Here is a 22,646-nt window from a genome sequence, read left to right on the forward strand (position 1 = left end):
AATGGGGGAACCAGAAATTCGGCTGACGTTGCAGAATTAGTGGCTCGACGTCGACGTTAATAACGTTCTTTCGGCAGGGCTTGTGATATTTACTCTCATACAAATAAAAAACGTGAGAATGAATGGCTCGATCAGCTTTGTAACTTTTAAATATATTTTTCGCCCCAATGTTTCCGTAAATTTCGGAAAACAAATGAGAACGCTGTATAAATGGCTTTGTTCTCTAACTAGATTTTAAAAAATCCAGACGTCACGCCATTGCGGAGGTTGAAGAAATCTGCTGTCTTTTTTTTTTTTTTTTTACTTTGAACATATTAAAAAAATGACAAGAAAAAAAGGCCTGTAGAACTTACGCGAATCACTTCACTACAGACGAATTATCTACCCAGGTGGGCATAATTTGCGAGAAAAATCAAAGCAATTCATTGTGTAATTAAACTAATTACATTAATTAACCTCTTATTTATAAAATTTACGGCGCATGTTTACATTGTAAAGTTGGAGGTAATCGTCCTAAAAGTCTAGTTCCGTGTTTCTACAATTTTCTGGGCTCTCTTTTTTTTTTAGTGTTCGAATGCAAAAAAAAAAAATATCACTGTATAAACTATATGCCTGTGTTTTGCGAAACTGTTGCTGGTAGGATATTGCGCCTGTCTACTACCTGTTTTGGGTAGCCGATAAGCGTTAACAGCAACATGAACGGATATCGCCGCAGATTTTGAGGACATATGTCTCGAAACTGTTGATATTGGCACGAGATGTCTGCTAAGGGAATATGAAGCCGTTATTTAGTAAATTAGTGAAACTTTGTTAAGATTCTGGGGTCTTGCGTGCCAAAACCACGCTATGATTATGAGGCACGCCGTAGTGGGGGACTCCGGATTAATTTATACCACCTGGGGTTCTTTAACGTGCACCCAATGCACGGCACAAGGGCGTGTTTGCATTTCGCCCCATCGAAATGCGGCAGCCGCAGCCGGGATTTGATCCCGCTACCTCATGCTCAGCAGCGCAATGCCAAAACCACCAAGCAGCCACGGCAGATGGAACTTGGTTAATTAGCTAATGTCACGTTGCGATTTCCGTGCAAGTAAGATACGCCTCTCCAAGTAGTAGTCTTGCTGATAGAAATGCACTATTTGCCACAGGCGATATTTGATGTCGCTTCCCACGAACAGTAATCACCTGGTATAACGAAAAGCCCAGTGAGACATTGCTGTGATATGTGCTGGATCGCCGACGCACCGTCGTTTCCGCTTCTGCGTCTGTTGTCTTTCGTTAACTTAAAAATTCTCCTGAAGCGACTGCTGTTCATTGCGCCGTCGAAGAAGAAAATTGAAAGATGGAGAAATCTGCTGCGCAGCCACGTTCCCTATCCTGTATTTTTTTTTTTTTTTTGTCTTCTTCATCTACTAGGCCAATATTTTCGGCTGCAGCAACAGCGAAGGACCGTCCCGAAATCACCGCACTCTTCCTTTTCCCCCATTTGGCGCACGAAGCTGCATTCCAAGAGATAAGCCGAACTAGCTGCGAAGTGCATCCTCAATCACAATGGTAGGGGGCTGCTCAACGGCGCTTCTCTGTGTTATCAGAAAAGGCTGCAGTTTCACCAGAATGCAGCATCGATATGGAAAAAAGAAGGCGCCGCACCGCGTAACCCCGTTCCTGCTGTCAAGGCGGCGCATAGCGAGATTGCCGGCTTCCATTTGCCAACGTGATTCGCTGGCGATGCGAATCCATACTCTTTCGCCTCGACGCGGGCAAGTAGTACAGCATGAACAAATTTTGAATACCGCAAGTTTGCCTTCCGCCTCTTTGCCCTTGCAAGAGGGGGCGACGCTGCGATGGTAACCACGATGTGGTGGTGGTTAAGTGCGCTCCGCGTTGCTCGTGCCCTTTAAAGATAATACCGTGCCTCAATGCGGGCTTTTTATTCATTTACTGTTTTTTTTTTATGGTGAAAGAGGGTACTCGATCTGTATTCACAAAAACAACGCAATGGAACACTTAAGCCCTCCCCCCCCCCCCCCCCAAACCCCTTCTTTTTTGGGGGAGTCCTTTTTTTTTTTCTTCTTCTTCTTTTGGTGCTACATGTGCGTGTAAGTTGAAACGCTTTTCCACGTGAGTGCAAACCAACTAGACAAGCGTTCTTTATAATAGTGTAGCCGACATAATGCAAAGGAAATAGAACAAAACAATGCTCAGTATCAAGGTGCAGCAAACTTAATGGAGGACTGTAGTGGGCGCTCGTCCCTGGCGTAACCAGAGTTATTTCTCTCTCTCCACCTCTCTCCCAACGCCCCGGGCTTGCGCGCTTTTGCATACATACCCCTTGACATACTTTAGAGCAGGTCTGCATAAAAAATGGAGCCATTTATTATTATTTTTTATTATGATTATTATGCAGCTGTTTATTCAGTTCTTTGTTTTTATTTCCGCATTCAATTTTTTTATCCATAACTTTTAATCGTACTTGTTTTACATTTTTACCCTTTTTGTTTTGTTTTTCTGCGCACCAGCACCCAGACCTCAGTGTCCTTCCTTGGCACACTGATTGATTGATTGATTGATTGATTGATTGATTGATTGATTGATTGATTGATTGATTGATTGATTGATTGATTGATTGATTGGAGAGTAAACGTGGAGAGGGTTTTCACCTGCTCGATTCTAGCAGAGTAGAAGTCCAAGCAGTCACGGACTGTTTTGCTGCTAATATCTCATTCTTATGTAGAGCTTCAGGTTTCAACGCTGGTGCGACGGTTCCTACATCTAGTACTGTGTTGTTTGATGAAAAGCACATCAGCGAATGCCTTAAGCGCTTGAAGTCTTCCCTATCTTGCGACACTGGTGGCATCCCCTCCGCTATTCTAAAAGCTTACGGCGATATATTTGCTCCAGTATCGGCATCTATATTTCATAAATCTTTGAATACTTGCAGTTTCCCTCACATGTGTAAAACTGCTCGTATTTTTCCTGTATTTAAGTCTGGCTGTAAAGCCCACGTCTCGAATTATCGCCCGATTTCGCTTCCTGTGTCACATCTGAGATTTTTTAACTTGCTCTTCACAACGTCCTGTCTTTTACTGCTAAAAAGTCATTGATTACTAATCAGCATGGATTTCTCTCTGGTCGCTCAACTATCACAAATCTCGCAAGTTTCATGACGCGGATCTCCGCGCCGGTACTTCAGAGGGGGCAAGTCGACACCACTTACTCTGACTTCATCAAAGCTTTTGATGTAGTCAGCCACTCACTGCTTCTAATCAAGCTTACGCATTTTGGTGTTGACTCGTCAATTGTCAATCTCTTGCGCAGTTATCTTCTTGATAGATCATGTTATGTTAACGTCAATCGCCAAACGTCTTCGCTTTAGATGGGAACTAGCGGCGTCCCTCAAGGATCAGTATTAGGACCACTCCTTTCTTTAACTTTTATTATAACGTCCTTTCCGCTATTCAACATTTTTCCTTTGTTTCTATATGCCGATGACAGCCAGATTTTTTTAAAGAAATTCATACTGTTGATGACTGTCGCATCCTGCAGTCTGACCTGTTTTCTTTTTCTAAATGGTGCAAAGTTATTAACCTCATCTTGAATGCCGCTATGACCAATGTCATGACTTTCACACGCAAAACAACAAGCATTTCTTTTGCTTACTCTGTAGATTCTGTACCATTGTGTAAGGTCTGTGAGATCAATGATCTCGGTGTACTTTTTGATACAACCTTACATTTTTCAGCTCACACTAAACCCGTTGCAATGTGGGGTATGCGCACTCTTGGCTCTGTTTGCATATTGTCGAGAGAATTCAATTCTCCTACACCGTTTCGCAAGTTGTACACAACAATCTGTCTTCCTTAACTCGAATACGCGTCGGTCGTCTGAAATGGCATTTCTAGATCCAACAATGACATTATAGGTCCAGTCCAGAAAATGTTTCTAGGCATATACAATCAGCGCTTTACTAACACGGACACTGAACCTTGTTCTAGCACTTATGGATTATTGACATTGCCCTTACTTCGCTGTCTGCGTAATTGCGCTGACTTTCTGCTTCTTTTCAAACTCCTTCGCATTTTGCCCAGAACTCCTCAATTGTATCATGTTTCTTATTCCGCGCAAGTTCATCAGAGAACATAGTCCCTTTTATGTTCCTGCCTGTCATTACCAACCAGATTTGCCACCCTTCGGAGCTAATTTTCCTTTAACTTGGATAGAACAATTCCCTACATTTCTCTAGATAAGGCAAAATGCGGTTAATTAGTATGTTCTCTGTAAGATAAACTGCCTATGTGCTATAAATACACTGCATATTTTAGTTTTAGGACTTATTTATGTATTCGTTTGAAAGGATTTATTAAAGTCACTGTGCTTAAGCTGAAATGATGTCACAGTGCAAGTTGCAATGCTTGCTATAACATTTATTCGCACACAGTCTCAACAATGTCAAACGTAGAAGCAAAATTGTTACTATCGAGGCGTTTTGGTTGCCATCAGACACGCGGTCGTAATAATAATAATAATAATAATAATAATAATAATAATAATAATAATAATAATAATAATAATAATAATAATAATAATAATGAAGTATTATTTTTCGAGCATGCTTGCAGAAACCAAGGAAAGCAGCAAAAGTGCCACGTTCTGCCGCTATGCAGGAGTAAAGAACGCACATTAGCCAGAAGTAGAGAAGCTGCACGTGCGCGACGACGTGACCGTGGAGCTTCTCTGCTGCGGACAAAAAAAAACACACACAAGGAGCACGTGTGTTCTGTACAAGAAAGCCGATATAAGTTGCTGTCATTTACCGGCCTCAACAGCTCCGCACATTCGCATCGGCTAACTTTTACTTCGTAATACATTTCTTAAAGGGTGACTTCGGTTATGCGCTCATAATACCGACAGTTCCTTTGGTCAGCTTCAGATAAATATTTCACTTAAATTATGCAGAAATTGACAGCACAGCTAGGTACGAACGGCAATAGTTCAGTAAGAGTGATCTGGTAACTGCCAGAGGCATCCTTGCCGTTTACTTGACAATATGCGTTCACTGAGCAGCTCAGTACGATTATAATTAAGTTATACTTAGCGTGCCAATGCGAAGGTAATTTGCGGGGACTAAAATCAGAACACGCAGTCACCTCTGCAGTTCCATCGCGACAGCGGTTTCTGTCGTCCATGAATAAGCGGGAATTTTCCCTAGATTCTGACAAATTTTCCTTTTTCCCTAAATTATGGCGTAAATTCCCTAGATCTAGAGAAATTTTCATAGGGTTCGCATCACTGTCACCAACACTCAACTGTCCACGGAATACTGGGCCGAGATTTTGTAGCGATGATTTATGACTTATTCTATACTATAGTCTGATCATCCACCGCTCACGGCCGGCTGATCCCCTTGATAACGCGAGCGGACCGTCGCACTGACCACTGACAAAGCGCGATAAGCGCGAAAAGGCATTATTACAGGAAAGGCATCGCTACAAAATACCGGCCCTGGGCCGGTATTTTGTAGCAATGCCTTTCGGGTGCTAATGCCTTTTCGCGCTTGTCACGCTTATCGCGCTTTGTCAGTGGTCAGAGCGACGGTCTGCTCGCGTTATCAACGGGATCAGCCGGCCGTGAGCGGTGGATGATAAGACTATAGTATAGAATAAGTCATAAGTCATCGCTACAAAATACCGGCCCTGAGTCTTTATAACGCTTATTTTTAAGATCTTGATATTTTTCATAACTCGTTGCCATTGTTCTCCTCCAAGCTTTGCGTTGTTGTGTCGTAGGTTCACACATTGTTGTAGTGCCTTTCTGCTACTTTTTCTTTTGTATTTACCTCCCGCTTTGTTATATGTACTCTTCTTTTCATCATTGTTCCTTTGTTTTTTGTTTTTTTACTTATATTATCCCGCAGTATTGTTCTTTTTTTATGTATGCATGCGGAGGGGCACCACTCAGACCTTGGGGTTGTTCCTGGGCACGGTAAATAATTGATTGATTGATTGATTGATTGATTGATTGATTGATTGATTGATTGATTGATTGATTGATTGATGATTGATACGAATTCTACAGCTTCATCGTCGTGCTTTGAAAACAAAACACGTTAACACAATCGCGTCTTGTCTATTACAATAGCAAGTAGAACAGAATGCAATTGCACCAATGGTGGTGGTGGTGGTGGTGGTGGTGGTGGTGATTATGATGATGAGGAGAAGGAGGATTTTTCTGCTAATTGTTTCGAAGTACTAAGTTTCTTAGCTCTGGGGCAGGGGGATGTCATTGGAAGAAAATACTTTGCAATCATTTATGTTATTTTTGTTAGCCACTATACAGGGCGTTTTTTTTTTTTTTTTTTAGCTCCACGAATTTTTTTTTAAATCGCCTTTATCAGATAACACAATTCTAATCTTTGATCTAAATTACTCTATGAGGCGGATCATTACTTCTAGGAGAAATAAAATACCTAATTAAATAATTAACACAGTTACACTAATTAATTTTTATTTATGAGTTTTACGGCATATATTCAAATTTACGAATTATAGACGATCAGTTCTCAAGGATTATCCAGTTGGAACGAATTCTCAGAACTGCACCTGTTTCGAGATATTAATTTTCAAGGTGTCCGACGAAATGCGTTGGCGTTACAATGCACTGAAGCAAAAAAAAAATAACTGGAACACCAATGCATTTCGTCGGATATTTTAAAAATTAATATCTCGAAACTGGAGCAGTCCTGAGAATTTGTTCCAACTGGATACGCCTTGAGAACTGATCGGCGATAATTTGTAGATTTGAATATGTGCCGTAAAGTAATTATTTAATATTTATTTAACGTAATTACGTTAGTTATTTATTGAAACATTTTGATTTCTCGTAGAACTAATGGCCGCCTTGTCTAGTAATTTAGATCAAGGGTTTGATTTGTGCTTTCTGCCACAGGTAATTTTTAAAAAATTGGTGCAGCTAGAAAAAGCACCCTATATGAACTTGCGCAGGCGGAGCATCAGTAGTCTTAAGGACCTTTATTGAAGCCTCGTCATTTCTGAGTCTTCAAGGTGCACAAGTATAATCCTGCTTTGTCTGACGATTTTATCGCAGAACCTGGTCGCCGGAAGTCAGGGTCTGAAGCGAAGAATGTTTTTCCTAGTGGTGCACGGTGTGATGCCCGATGAACCGAAAACAATACTGAAGATAACGGAGGACACCACATCGCGAGAAGTAATCGCTCAAGTAAGTGAAAGCTTGCCACGGTACATGCATTTCGGTCGACTGTCATGCGCACAATGCTCGTTGGTGCCTTTGCGCACGCGCAGTGCCTCTCAGCTCAGTTGGTATTCCCTTATATAGGGGCTTTAGGTATTCCTCATCTATATCGGGCGCCGCATCCACGGAGTATTTCATTCGTAAGCGCTGTTCGCCATTGGCTAGAGCCGCCTTCACTAATAACATGGCAAGTGGCCGGCATCGGCTCTCTTACGAACACTTTTAGCGTAAGGGCGCTTTCGTGAACACAGGTTGCGAATGACTGAGGTGCTTCTTCAGCGTGTCAAATCCTACGGCACACCTTCGAGCTTGTTCCTGTGTTTGTACTTATGTATTCGCCAGTGGTAGCAGCGGTACAGTAATACTCTCTCCGTGATCACATTTCATTTTATAGGCTGTTGTGTGACCTCTGCAGACCTTCAGCCGCCTAAGCGAGCCATCCTAATTTCTCTCCACAAAAGTGACACGTGCTTGTTTTTGCGGCGAATTGCTTATTCAACTTTTTACTCGCTACGCGCTTAATCACGAAGCGTGCGGGAGACAATCAGTCGCATGTCCTTGTGGTACGTACGACAGGGTTATGCATCGGTCACTGTGCGTTTGCTAGTAAACCTTGCCGTTCCCACTGACCGCAGGCGCTTCATAAGGCCAACAAGGCGAGCGACTGTCTCGACGACTATGTCCTCATGGAGGAGACGCAGAAGAATTGGGACCGAGTTACCCAGGAAAAAAGTACCACGCAGAGGATCCTGGACCCGGACGAATGCCCGCTGCTGTCGCAAACGACGGGCGCCAACATGGAGAGCCGTTTTATACTCAAGAAATTGGCAGACGTGAGTGCGCCGCCGCCTTCTTTCCAATCCCCGCGTATCCGGGACGTAGGTGTTTCGTAGAATCGCATACGACGAATTCGCTATTCTGCAGTTGGTTCACTGTGTACAAGAGTTCTAGCGCGAACAGTCAGAAATTACATGTTTTACGCTTTCTGAGTTTGCCTGATCTGTTCGCGCTGAAAGTTTCGTTGTATGCGCGCACTGTATTGCACGCACTAGCATTTCACGGTGTTAATTCAAAGCACGTGCCGCGAGGCGTTAATCGAGAGAAGCCATTTCACTGAACAACGGCATCCATGTGAGAATTCGGGTTGGGAGGCTATGCGAAACAAACATGTGCCGCTCTGCTCATGTTCACCCGATGGTTGAAAACGTGCGCGACCTATATAGAGCGCCGTATGCCTAGGTAAAAGCAATTAATTAATTAATTAATTAAAACTCCGGCAGAACCCATCTCACGATGACTCTCGACGTTATTGCAATTAGCACTGAAGCAATGTAGCGACATGCCAAGGGTGATACGCGTTATGTTAGAGGCGTGTATGAAGCCGGGCTCCTCTCTCATACTTCGATGTTGATGACGATGATGTTTATGTCATGTCATGCATACCACGCATGCCATACATTTATGTCATGTCATGCAATGCATAGGCATGTCATTCATGCCATGAACGAGAAGAAAGGAAACCGAAGGGCCCTATTTTTATTAGTCAGAATCATAAGAAGCCAATGGTAGCTGTGAAAGAAAGTTGTGTTCCTGGGCATACGGCGACCCTTTAAAACAAATTTCCAGATTTTACTCAATGATATATAATTATTACTTTGACACTGGAGAGAATATTCATGAGTGTCTTTTTTTTTACTTGTTTTTCGTGTCACGTGAGCAACTCAGCTCTGTTATCACTTTCCCCACAACATTTGCGGAATGATAGAAGCTTTTAAACGCGCTGCTAGGACTCCATATTGAAGAATCACAAAACGGAACAACATGCGATATGCTTACATTGGTGTAGTGCACTTTTTGGATGCAGCTAACTGGTAGCGCTTCACCGATAAAGGAGATCTGGTATACCAGGAAACGAGTAAAAGGGATGGACAGTGTCGACTTTCAATTCCTGAAGCAGGCCTCGATGACATCACAGTACAGCGACTTTTGTACACTCTTCCGCTAAGAAGGCCCCAAATCCTTGAACATGCTGCAGACATAGCACTAACCTCATTGGCGCCGAAGTTTTGGCCCGATGTTCAAATTTCAATGTTCGAGCTTCATTTTTCTTCGCTAATATAAGTCATAATTTGCCGCCGAGCCATGTCATGGAAGGCGCAGAGTAAGTTATCAACGAGTACAACCTGATTTATGGGACATTTGACTGGTCACTTTCGAGCGCGTTGGAATGCTTTTGCGGGGCTATTTACATTCGGCTGGTTGAAATCGAGCGCTCGGAACACATTCACCCCGTTCATTGAGAGCGCCACGCTCCAGCTCAGAGCGATCGGTGGCGCTCCCGTCTTCAACCTTGGAGCGCGACGTTGATCCGATAGAAACGTGATCACGTTGCTACTCCGATTGCTGTAGGAGCACTTAACACGTTTGGCTGGGGCAGGCATCCTCTGGCTCCAACCTCTGGAGGGCTGCGCATCGCTGCAAACCGAGTGGGAACGCGGTAGGAACCAGTCAGATGTACCATAAGTCTTTTTCTTATTCTTTCTGAAGAGAAAAGTGCAACTTTTGAGCAAAACTTGAGCGATAAAGTACAAATTTAAACGGGAAACATCCATGTTTCTGACGTGGCAGAGGATATACGCATGTTAGAGTACCAGATGCTGTTATAAGGACGGCAACGCGCACGGCGTGGTCACCATTAGCTCCGGCTTGCAGGGAGTGGCGGAGAAAGAAATTCAGCTGGGGTGCAAGAAGTACTCGTAGGGAATCATGTGGGAATTTCTTTTAGGTTTCTGTCCGGAAAAAAATGCCCGAATGAACAATTTTTGCCAACGAAGGGCAATTTTCCGGCATTGTATGCAACATCAACGGTTGCTAGCCGTGTTGGCAAATGCCAAGGTTCCGTTTTGAATTCTGAGGGCCTAATTGTGTACTAAAGTACAGTTCTATGTACCAGCGTATGCCCAGAATTCTATAAAACGTGTAGTGCAACCTTATTGACCCTTTTCGCTGCGATCCCGTGGGCGCAGCCATGTTTGATCATGTACTGACGCGTCCATTGCTTGCCTCAACTGCCTCCGTCTGACGCCGGTGCGGCTTAGCAAACCTCTGTTTCGGGAGGTATCGTAGACGCTGACTGGGTGGACGACATGAAGCTTTGGCCACAGCTTCAGAGAACATGTAAAAGCGCTTTCATAGCTGATTAAGCTACGTCCAAACGGCGCGAGCAGCGTATATCATGCTTGTTCTAAAAGTGGGGCTAAATATGTATTCCAAACTATCCAAACTTTCCGCTCATGAATTCAATCAGGATTAGCGGGCTTTGCTCTTCGTTCGTTCTTTATTTGGCAAATATTCCGAAGCAGCGGCTTCTCACGTCTCTGACTCAGCAAAGCTCATCGGTGTGGTCACTATCTGATTATTTTCTGCCTAATTGCTCGTGGGTGTGCTCAGTTCCGTTAGATTTGTTCTTGCTACGCACAAGGCTTGAAACGTATACCTGTTCTGCACATTGTAATACCTTGTAGCGAAGACGTATTATCTCTAGTAACTCGCTTACACTTGTGGACCGTCAGAAAACACTCAGCTTCCACTATTCGTGCGCTATCCGTGTAGTACCGTCATTTATTGTGCGTATATAGTGCGCATGTATTCAAGTGTGTGCCCATTCACTTATTCTTGACACGTTGGCGAAAGAATGGGCGTAAGTTTCCGTACCAGTTGGGGTAAATGTGGGTTGATACTGTGCGCGAAACCTACTATGACAGGAAGCGGCGCTACTCGCTTTATCATTGTTTAACGAGCGGTACTCACTCTTGCCAACATACCGGGGCTGAAGCCCTTTCTTTGAAGGTTACCGATACAACGCTGGCGGATGAGCAAATTTCTGTATCCTCGAGGAAAGCCGTACATCTCGAAGTGCCGGAAACACGTACGGACAGTTGCAGCAACGGTCCGCGAACATGGCCACACATATTCACTACATTCCTTAATATGCCAGTCACTATTTTTGCAGACAACTACTGCATACGTCTTCAATCCATATGATTCAATCCAGCATGATTGGAGCACAGTGCGTTAGCGAAACCTCAGTTGCATTTCTTCTTCTTCTATCTGGGGTTTTACGTGCCAAAACCAGTTCTGATTATGAGGCACGCCGTAGTGGAGGGCTCCGGATTAATTTTGACCACCTGGAGTTCTTTAACGTGCACTACAACGCAAGCACATGGGCGTTTTTGCATTTCGCCTCCATCGAAATGCAGCCGCCGCGACCAACAGTTGCATTTCCGACAGCTGATCCCATATAAGCAAGATAGAAGCGGTAATGGTTTCGTATTCGTGCGCTGTCACTGAGGCGACGTGCGGCGCGCCGCCGAAAGCGCCATCTCGTTTCTCTAGAACAAAACTGCTCCGTGAAAAGGGTCAATAGCCAACGACTAAATTCACGCAGTACGGGTGCCTTCTGTAGTGATTCATCTACGGGGATCAAGCTTTAATCTGTGCATACTCAGACAGCAGTTCGCCCATTGAGCGTCTGGTGCCACGCGCAGGATCCGAGCACACGAGCGTGGATGACGACCATCAAATCTTCGAGCAACAAGGAGCGTCGCAAAGCGGACTCCGGCGCGAGCGGCGGCCTCACAGAGTGGAGCGACGGCGAGGAGACGCAGACCTATTTGGTCTGTGTCTACAACGTGTCCGCCGACCAGCCGTACGCGATTCTGAAGGCTCCCATAAGCAGCACTGCTCAGGATATTATTGCTCAGGTACGGCTACACACTTCCAGCTAGGTTCTATATGCTGGGCGTTCACCTATACACTCCCTCCCCCGCGCTAGGTCCTATATAGTGATAAAAATACCCGTTTCTTATTTGTTTTGTTTTTTTCGTTGAAAGGTATGGAAGGGGCACTATCTGGTACCTATCAGACGCACGATTACTTTGCCGAATAGTAGCGTTCCTTATGCTACCGCGTCCTTTATTTTAATGCGCTTCTAATCTTCTGTCGAGCGAAGATAAGGAGCTCATTCAAACCGCAAGTACTCGGTTTAAATACGCGTTTAAACCGCAAATACGTTCAGGGCAACTGTATTTTGCTGAGCCTGTGACAAGCGATGTCTTTTGCTTAATCTTCGTGCTTTAGCGCCCCACAGTGGCGGTAAAGTTGTCGCTTGTGCCTTCTCGACATCTACGAGTACTGCCCAAGCATAACTCGGATAGGCAGAATCCCATGCCACGAAATAAACCAGCAGCAATGGATACCTTTCAGGGCAGCATTCACTTAGCGTTGTGTAAATGCCATTTAACCCATCAGTCCTCACGCTGGTGTAAACAGGAGGCGTACAACCTGCGCTGTAAGTTCAACCAGTAGAACGTCATGGCGGTTCGACTCTCGTGTGGCGGGTGGGGAGGCGTCAGCGCGTGTCGGCGGGGCACGGCACATGAAAGCGACTCGCTCGCCAACTTCTCGATCACCCAACGCGTCTGAGAGATGAACCTGAAAGCTGGACCGAAAGCTAACCTGGAATAACTTTTTGCAAGAATATGCCACTATACGAATACGCACGCGTGCTGTATGACCTGGCAGTGCGCTGATAGTGCAGGAAAACGGGCGCTGATTCCTCTTGCAAATCCATGTGAAAAAGTAGCGCTCCCGCCTTACACGTCAATTTCCGCCGCAGGTGTGTAGCAAAACTGTTTTCATTTAATTTAATTGAATTGTATCTGCCTTTCAAAGGTCATATAAGGAGGTACGAACATAGTAAAACCCCGGTGATACGATCCCGGCTGGTACGAATTTCGGTGTGATACGAATTCGTAACATTCCCCGGCCGAAATACATTGCTCACAATACGAAAAAAATCGGCTGTTCCGAACGTGTTGCCGCGCCGCTGCGGATCATACGAACGCGTGAGGGGCGGCGGCCGCTCGACCGGCACAGACAAGCCGGCACAGTGGGATCTGGGCAGGGATCCATAGTCGCCAAGCAACTGACTACGTCACGCGGCTGCGCAATCTCTCATTGTCCCCACGTCGAGCGGACCGGACCACATCACAGCCTAGCCGATGCTTAGCGAGAAAGTAGACGACCGCGGCGCAGCCCCGACGGCCAAAACGCTCCCTGCACTCGACGTGCTCAGACGTTCAGTGGCGTGCGAAAACATTCCCGAGATCACGTGCGCGCGCTTATACGCCTTTCAGAAGGCGATCGTTGACGATTTGGGCAAGAAGAAAACGTCCCCTTGATACGTTTTTCAAGGGACCGCGAAAAAAAAATATAAGCCGCAGTTTCGCCCGACAGGTGAAGCAACGATTGCGATAGCAAATTAGTAGACAGCTGTACGAAGTAAGGATAGTAGTTGTACCGGCCGTATAAACTTGTAAGCATTCGCTTACTCACTAAATTAACAAGCACAATGTCACGCGCGCATAGGTAAACATTAACACATCTCGCTCGATGACCGCGGACACTCGCTATCGAAACGCTGGTGCGAGGAAGCGCAGCAGCAGCAGCGAGCGAATTGACCTTTGCGCTGTCTCTCGCTTCAACGCGAACTAAACGTCGAAGGCACAGCGCGTACGAAGCTACTAGCACTAGGCGCACTTTGTCAACATCGCAGATCATGTTGGCGATAAGGTCCGCGCGGGCGCGCACTTTGCGCACGTCGCAGATCGCTTTCAAGATACGGCACCCGCGCGGGTGCGTCGTATCTGCAACGTGCCGGTCGCTTGTTGCAATGTACAAGCTGGCTGCACCGCTAAATTTACGTGACCGCCACATTCAAACGCAACGTAAGATGCAGGAACATTATAGATTGGCGAAGTATCACGCGGAAGGCCCGGTAATTCGAACGCGAAAGCATTTACGATGGTTAATTCGAACATACCGCGCACCGACAATACTCTCAGCAGCGCGCCAAATCACGTGGCGGCTCCTCCGACCCGCATCGCTCCGACACCGCCATAGAGCAAAAGCTTAGGCGAGACCCCTCAATGTCGCGCGGAGAAAAAAAAATGTCACAGTTTCGCCCTAAGCGCGAAGCAATGAATGCGATAGCAACACAGCAATGTCATACGAAGTAAGGTGAGCGGCTTTGGTAGCAATATGAATTGTAGTAAACATGAGCTGATTAAGTAAGCAGGTGTGCTGCGGCGTAAGTAGACCGACATGAAGAGAGACTCGATGACCACGAGAAGGCACGTGTGAAACGGTGGTGTTGATTAGAAGCGCTTCCCGTGGGCAGCGCGTCCGAAGGGACACACCTGTAGTGCTGCACTGCCGATCCGGACAGCATTGCATGTGTAGCGTGCGTTGGAAAATGTGGCCCGACTATTACTAACTGAATGACAAGCGTGGTGTGAGCGCGCACAAACAAACATGAATAGATCACACTGAATGACTGCAGACAACGACTGTCAAAACGCTGGAAGCAAGCGCATACGCCGCACCAACGGGCGAAGGTACGTGCGGTCTATCGCTTCAAAGGAAACTGAGCGGCGAATGCACGGCGCATAAAGGTCAGAGCCGTGTGGAGATAAGAGACGGTGCGGGAGAGCGAGCGACGAGCGCGGTTGTCGGCAGAGTAGAAGTGCCCCCCCCCCCCCCCCCCCCCCCCCCGCGCTCCCTCCGGCGCTGGTTTCCCGCTTCCTTGCTTGCGCGTGGGTGATTGAGTGCGTTCGCTCTCCGTGATAGCGCGCGTCCCCGCACGCAACTTTACAATTGCTAGTAGGTACAGCGGGGGCGTGGCACTGCGGGTCACGTGACTTCCGCTTAACACGTGTTGTCATAGCAATCGCGGAGCTCCTAGGTGCCTAGGGACATAATCGCTTAGGAACTTTTGAGGCACTGGTCTCCGCTGAGCGTGGCTCTCTTATCTCCGGGACCGGGCGCAATGACCTTGCCGAGCGCAACTCCTACGTGCGTAGGGAGCGAATCGTTTAGGGCGCGTTGAATGTCTGGCGGTGTCTGGGCCACGCCGGCCGCGCTTTATTATTGTAGCGTTTGTTCTAGTGACGGAAATCGTTGCAGTAGTGGTGGTGTGGCATGACGGCTTTTGAGCTCGGTGAACTGTGGTGATGTAAACAAGCGGATACTGCTCGCCTTTGAGCCCCGGTGCCGAGCGCCGACGCGAAGCGGCGGTTGTTGGGGTGTTGCGGAGCGCAGCGTAGCAACACCCCAAATAAAAAAAGAATACTGCTCCAGTCAGGTAGACTGCTCCTTCCCTGTTAGATTATATTTGGATCATCAAAACAGTGATGCGTTTATTTAGGAATACCATCGTTTCTCTCTCGCCGGCGCGAGGACAAGCGAATGCTCGCGCCTGCAAGAGAGAAACGATGGTATTCCTAAATAAACGCATTAATGTTTGGATGATCCAAATATAATCTCAGTATCAGGGAGGGAGCAATCTACCTGACTGGAGCAGTATTTTTTTATTTTCAAACGCGAGCAGTATGCGCTTGTTTAAACCACCACAGACCGAGCTCAAAAGCCGTCATGCCACACCACCACTACTGCAACGATTTCCGCCACTAGAACAAACGCTACAATAATAAAGCGCGGCCGGCGTGGCCCAGACACCGCCAGACATTCAACGCGCCCTAAACGATTCGCTCGCCAAGTACGTAGGAGCTGCGCTCGGCAAGGTCGCTGCGCCCGGTCCCGGAGATAAGAGTGCCACGATTAGTAACTAGCAGCCGCCGCCCAGACCAGTGCCTCAAAAGTCCCTAAGCGATTTATGTCCCTAGGTACCTAGGAGCTCCGTGATTGCCATGACAACACGTGGTAAGTGGAAGTCACGTGATCCGCAGTGCCACGCCCCCGCTCTACCTACTAGCAATTGTAAAGTCGCTCCCCGCACGCTTCCGCTCGGGCATATGGCGCGCGGCGAAGATTTTATCTATAGGGAACCTCACAGCGACGGCGACGACGACGGCGACGGCGATGGCAGAAATCAGGTTGAAGTGTCCATATAATTGCTATCGCAATAAAAACAAGAGAAAAAAAAAGAACCGCGGCGTCACTCTCAAATGGCAAGGTCGCCGTTTCTGCGTGGCGCCGGAAGACGCGTGTACGTGCCGACGTCTCCAACGCTGCGGCTGCGGCGCAGAGGGAAGCAACGGCGAGGCCCAGACCGGCCAACGTTCGCTTCGACGGCAGAAAACGAAACTTCAGGGATCCGCGGGCTAAGCTGGCGCCGGGCCGGCGGGAGCGGCGGGCGCGCACGGAGACAGTCGAAGGAGCTACGAGGGAGTTGAGAGGGAGGGCGAGGGGAGCCACCGAAGCGACAGAGTTGCCGAGGCCAAATCCACTTCCCTGCCGCCCTCCTCCCCCACCTACGACGGTCCCCGCGCCCGTCGGCGCAATTCCGTTGGCCGTGCTCCCTCAAGGGCTGCAGAAGATAGCGCCAACCTTTCCTTTCCATACGAACCACTCACTACTACGCAATTCCGTCGCCGTGTCACCTCTTCCTCTTCACAACCACAATCTCTCTCTCTCGCCGTGCCTGCGCCGCCCGCTCCCTGAGGTTTCGTTTTCTGCAGTTATCGGTAAGCGAGCGTTGGTCGACGTGGGCAGTTTCGTGGCCCTCGCTGGATATGCGCTTGCGCGCCGCGATATTTCACGAATCGCACCATTCGTACGTGGTGCTATGGTGCACGAATACTTCAAAAATAAGTCCTTTTAATTCAAACAAATTTTTGGGCCCCTTCGAGTTCGAATTACCGAGATTCGACTGTACATGGAAGTCAATGAGATTTATGTCGGGACCGCGAAAACGCGACGTAGCAGCCGGGAAAACGCAGCAGCGAGGAAGGTATCAATCGGGTTCCACTATTAGAAATAATTTCTGGTAAAAATAAATTCTTTTTTCTTGATATTGTGTATGTTTAGATGATACGAATTTCGGGTGATACGAATATTTCACGCGACCCCGCGAGATTCGTATCACCGAGATTTTACTTATTTTGGACTCGTGACCAAAGCTAGGAAAGCTTAAAAATAAAGTTACTAAACAGCTAGGAGATGCAATCTTACAGCTGAACTGCAGTGACCGGCCCTATATACTGTGTGTGACCTGTAATATGTGTGTTCTGCTTTATTCTTTAAGATTTGTCATCTTGCTCTTTCGTGTTTCTGTCTCCTCCTTTCTGGAGAGTAGGCAGGCGTTGTGCCCCTTCCGGTGGCAGATGCCAGCCTGCTCCTCGCTTACCCTTTCCTGTCAAGTGTATATGTGTTTTCAAGACAAATAATAATCAATAATAATAAAAAATAATAATACACCTCGGCATTAGACAGGAGATTCCAAAGCCAGTAAGTGCTGCCGTTGCTGGCACGAAAGTTTTTAGTGGTCTTTACTAGGTATAATAATAATAATAATAATAATAATAATAATAATAATAATAATAATAATAATAATAATAATAATAATAATAATAATACTTTATTTCATCGAGACAGTGTTGGGAAAGATAGAGAGAAAAACCCGAGATGGCTTGACTAGCTCTCCCCTCTCCAGTAGGGGAAAAAAACCTTGCATAGTTTCACACTTTTTTTTAAGCGATTAGTGGTAGGTTTGACAGTGATGCTGAAAAAAAGCAAGATTAATTAACAATAACTATAGGCAGGTGAGATATAAGCGAAAATGCTAGTTATAACATAAAGCTCGTCAAAGTTCATAAATTGTGTTGCGAGGTGCTCCAGCGACGACTGTCTCTAATTAATAAAAATGTGGGGCTGAAGTCAGAGTAATTATTTTTAGCTGTCTCAGACTGATTGCGGTAGCGGGCATCAAAATCCCCGAAATTATCGCCAGAAATATAACTATTGAAGAAATTTTCACTAATCAACTTTTTAGTTAATATGTGTAAGGGTGTCTTATTATTGCGTAATTGAAGTTATCCTGTATGCACAAAGCATATACCCTTTTGGTAGAAATGCAGTGCCTATCACCACTTGCAAGAAATACGTTCTCAAAATCTGCGGCGAAATGTCTTGTTGCAGTGAGCACTCGTCAATACTGCGTTCTTTCGTATTGCTGAGGATCGTCCGACAATAGGCATTGGAGTTCCAGTCAATAATTTCGTTTCATAAAAAAAGGCAGTAAAAAGTTGGTAACCGCATCAGTTACTACCTCTGACTGACCGTTATTAACTTTTTACCACCTATTGATAAGACACATGTGCATGGAGGCTAAGCTAGTAAAGCCTGCTACGTTGTCTGGCCGCGGTCTATCACGCTCTAATTGTAAGTCTTATGCAAAATTTAGATGAACTGCAGTTTCCTTCATTGTGGTAGATTAAGTTATGTGCTACGTCGTGCAGCACATCTGTGCAGACAGCAAGCTATAAGAACTTAGGTCAATAACTTTGATTATTTATACAAATATATAGGTCCTTGCCGGTATAATCTGTGCTCCCGCCAAGTACGGCTATACTATACGTAATCGTATATACGAAGTGTTTCTTCGAACACTTCAAGTAATATTTAAAAATGACCCTTCTGAAATACGTAAAATGACGGTTCTTTCGGAGACATGCCATCAACGGTGCCGACCACAGGGTGACGGGTGACACGTGGTATTTAGTCGCTAATTAACAAGATTACAATTATTACCTTTTTATGTTTATTTTCAGCGAGCTCATCCAAATTGGAAAATTGAAGCGAACTGTCCGTACAAGCCACATATCAACTTTTGGATCTATTAAAATGAGATTACCCGTGGAACTGTGGCACGACAAATTTCAGCCATCAGAGCGCGCGAAACCGAAACTTGGAGACTGCAGCGAGCTCAAAGCCCTCGAAGCGACGTTCTGCTTACGTCACCCAGCAGCGGGCAACCAGCGCGCTGCGGCTTTGCGCTCGCTGCAGCCTCCAAATTGCCTGTGGCAGATAGCATAATTTTAGTCATTTAAAGAGGCAGACATTGCTTGTACGAGAAAGCGAAACGCACAAGCAACTAATCGATCAAAATTAACCAGATTACTGCTTAATTACTTTACGGCACATATTCCAGTTTACGAATTGTGGCCGGTGAGTTTGCAAGGCATATCCACTCAAAACAAATTTTGAGGATGGCACGAGTTTCGAGATATGCGCCATCAAACTCGTGGTAAAAATGCACTGGTGTTCTACTTACTTTTTATTGCGATAGCAATTATATGGACACTCCAGGCGCATTTCTGCCGTCGGCGTCACCGTGATGTTCTGTATAAAGTCCAAGGGCGATAACACTGTCGCCGCGCGCCGTATACTGCATGTGCAAGTGAAAGTGTGCGAGGGTGAGCCGACGATGGTGGCTCAATCTCGCGCGCGCGAGGGAAGAAAGCGGGGAGGAAGCGCGCCACCTTCCGTCGCGCGACAGGCACCGGGAGAAGGGAGGTAAGGGAGGGGGGGGGGGGGGTCTTCGCTTAGTTAGTGTTGAAGCGAGAGGCAGCACGAAGGTCAATTCTCTTGCTCACTCCAGCGTTTTGACAGAGAGTGTGCGCAGTCATCGAGTGAGATGTATCCATGTTTGCTTGTGCCCGCGTGACACGATGCTAGTTAATTTACTTAGTAGGCGAATGTTTACAGGTTTAATCAGCCGATAAACTACTATCCTTACTTCGTATAGCTGTCTACTAATTTGCTATCGCAATCGATGCTTCGCCATTCCTGCGACACTGCGACTTTTTTAACAAAACGCTTCTTTATGCATTGATGCACAAAAGTAACTGGAGCGCCCATCTATTTAGTCGCATCTTTTGGAAATGAATATCTCGAAACTGGTGTCGTCCTGAAAATTTATTCTAAGTGGATACGCACTGCGAACTCACCGGCTACAATTCGTAAATTGCAATATGTGCCGTGACGTAAATCAGAAGTGAATTAAGGATTTTTGTTAAGTAGTTGAAGATGTGCTCGATTTTCCGTGCATGCTCGCTTCTTTGAATAATCCAGGGGCGCTATAACGTAAAATGATTCCAGACTGTTTTGATTCCAAACTCCTGACGTCAAATTTACGTAACCACCGACGCAAGCATCGGGCGGTGACCCGCAGCGTTGTCTGAACAACCCAATCAAACACTCTCCTCGTTTATAGGAGGTCACGTTTGATAGCTTTCAAAATAAATAACCTTGTCTACACTCAGCGGTTTTTCTTATCTAATTGGCTGACAAGAGGCGAGGAGCACGCTCTAGTGGAGAGCGTTTCGATGGGGCCGAGCCAGCACAGCGAAAATAGATAACCGCATGAAGAGGGTGGTGCCGGCTTCTCCGAATGGTCCGCTTCGCCTTACTTAGCTTGCGGTGGCTGGTCGAAAATCGCGGCGGCGTGCAACGGAGGGATAAGAATGCCGCTAAAACGGATCCTCAGCAGGGAAGAGTTCGCAGAGCAATGTCGTATGCATGCCGAAAGGGCTTGATAACGTTTTACTGCCACGCAAAAATGTTTATCATGCGCAAATAAATACATGCTCACCGGCAGGTGCGAGTAGCGAGGGCCTGAGCGATCGGCGGGCAGCCATCTTCTATTCCTTTCGGAACGGGACAGTCTGTGGCTATTTAGAATTTTTTTTTAGTTTTGTTCGGCATATTAATGCATTTTTTTTCGCGTACACGTCACTTTGACGTGGTGAGTTTTCGCGCTTTTGTGAGGTCGCGTGAGAGACAAGCGAAGTGGGCGTAGCCAGAAAACATTGGACCAATAACAGAGGGCTAATGGTGAAAAAGCGTCGAATCAGGAATGATTAATTTTCTTTTGTATGGTTTAATCATGCATAATCAGTGTGTGCACGTTATATCAGATGGGGAGCTATCGCGGATTTTGTGACGTCGCGTGACAGACAGGCGAAGTTGGGAGTGGCCCGAAAATGGTTTGACCAATCGTGGAGGCTGATTGCAGAAATTGGAATCAAAACAGTTTGGAATCATTTTACGTTACAGCGCCCCAGCTCAAGGACTGGAATTATTCAACCTGCCATAGGTGATTTTTAAAAAGTCTGTAAAACTTCAACATGGTCACCCCGCATATCCGGAATGCTCGAAGATCGCCCTCGGCGCCGCTGCGCATGCGCATGAGACTGACTGGTGACTGACTGGTGACACGAAGCACACAGTACGCCGTATTGGAACCGCTGGTTTCTGGTACGTTCGAATAAGTGTAAAACAGCAACAATAATAATCAAGGTCTTGTCTTCAATGCCTTGTCTTCTCAGTACAGACTTGAACCGCTGTAATGCACGGTCTTTCGCAGGCTCTGATGAAGGCCCGGCGCGCGGAGGACCCAATCAACTTTGTGCTCGTGGAGCAGATGGAGTACCCGTCTCCACTGACCGAAACCCCGCCGACAGCCGGCTCTTCGGTGCGACGCCGGGGCCTCAGCCGTGGTCGACGCACCCTCTTCGACGACGAGAACGTCTACGAGGTGCAGGCCCAGTGGAAGGCCCGCGGATGGTTCGAACTGAGGGAGCGAAACGAGGCGAGTGGACTGTGCCCGGTTGCGCGGGCTCGCGGAAGACCGAAGGTGTAGTTTATTGCGATAGCACTTATATGGTCACTCGAGCTCCGGGTGGTCGGGCGCGCCCGCCTGGGCTGCACAACGTTGGGCTGCACGGCTCCGGGGGGAAAAGGGGGGGGGGGGGCTTACTCCGGTTGGCTTCGGCGGCCGCCCGCGCTCGCCCAAGCCGCTGTATATTTGAAAGCCACCTTCGTCGGCTCACGCTCCGCCGCGCGCTGTTTTCGCGGCCTGGCTTTGTTCGCGTTGATGCGAGGCGCAGCACGAAAGTCAATTCGCTCGCTGCTGTTGCCGTGCTTCCGCACTCCAGCGGTTTGAAGCGAGTTTCCGTGGTCATCGAGAGAGATGTGTTCATGTTTGCTTGTGCATGCGTAACACCGTGGTTGTTATTTAGTTAGTATGCCTATGTTTACAAGTTTATACGGCCTATAAAACTAGTATCCTTACTTCGTATAGCTGTCCACTAATTTGCTATCGCAATCGATGCTTCGCCTTTCGGGTGAAACTGCGGCATTTTTTAGCATTCGCCATTGCATCGAGATGGAGCTCGATGCAGTAGCGTGGTTCGAGCGTTTAGAAAATGCCGTTTCTTGTTTCGTTTCAGGGCTTGAGTGAACGGCGAAAGATGAACGCCCCTAAAAGCTCCAGCTTTTATCGCCTCAGTCGTCTACGCAGCTCAATTAAATCCAAAGGTGAGCAGAGTTGCCCGCCACCATGCACTGTAGAAAGGTCGCGTTTGGGAAGTGAAATTACAAAAACAGAGGCGGTAGCCCTAAACTATAAGGAGCCACAGAGAGGACAAAATAGTTAATGTCTTAAGTGGAACTTACGACATTGTTTTCTTGCAGATTAAGCTTAAGCACAGTGAAGATCACAGCATGTCTCAAGT

General features: G+C 46.7%; 1 protein-coding gene across 2 annotated transcripts in view; it reads left to right on the plus strand.

Annotated features, from left to right (window-relative positions):
• Positions 1–22,646, plus strand: part of LOC119459349 (1-phosphatidylinositol 4,5-bisphosphate phosphodiesterase epsilon-1) — a 236,732-nt gene that overhangs the window by 203,800 nt on the left and 10,286 nt on the right. For both annotated transcript variants that reach the window (XM_049666212.1, XM_049666218.1), the window contains 5 exons: positions 7,105–7,236; positions 7,905–8,102; positions 11,817–12,032; positions 21,497–21,721; positions 22,362–22,449. In XM_049666212.1, the coding sequence (XP_049522169.1) occupies positions 7,105–7,236; positions 7,905–8,102; positions 11,817–12,032; positions 21,497–21,721; positions 22,362–22,449 (859 nt within the window). The remainder of the gene's footprint in view (positions 1–7,104; positions 7,237–7,904; positions 8,103–11,816; positions 12,033–21,496; positions 21,722–22,361; positions 22,450–22,646) is intronic.

The sequence above is a fragment of the Dermacentor silvarum genome, chromosome 1, assembly GCF_013339745.2.
Source record: "Dermacentor silvarum isolate Dsil-2018 chromosome 1, BIME_Dsil_1.4, whole genome shotgun sequence".
NCBI classification, from domain to species: Eukaryota; Metazoa; Arthropoda; class Arachnida; order Ixodida; family Ixodidae; genus Dermacentor; species Dermacentor silvarum.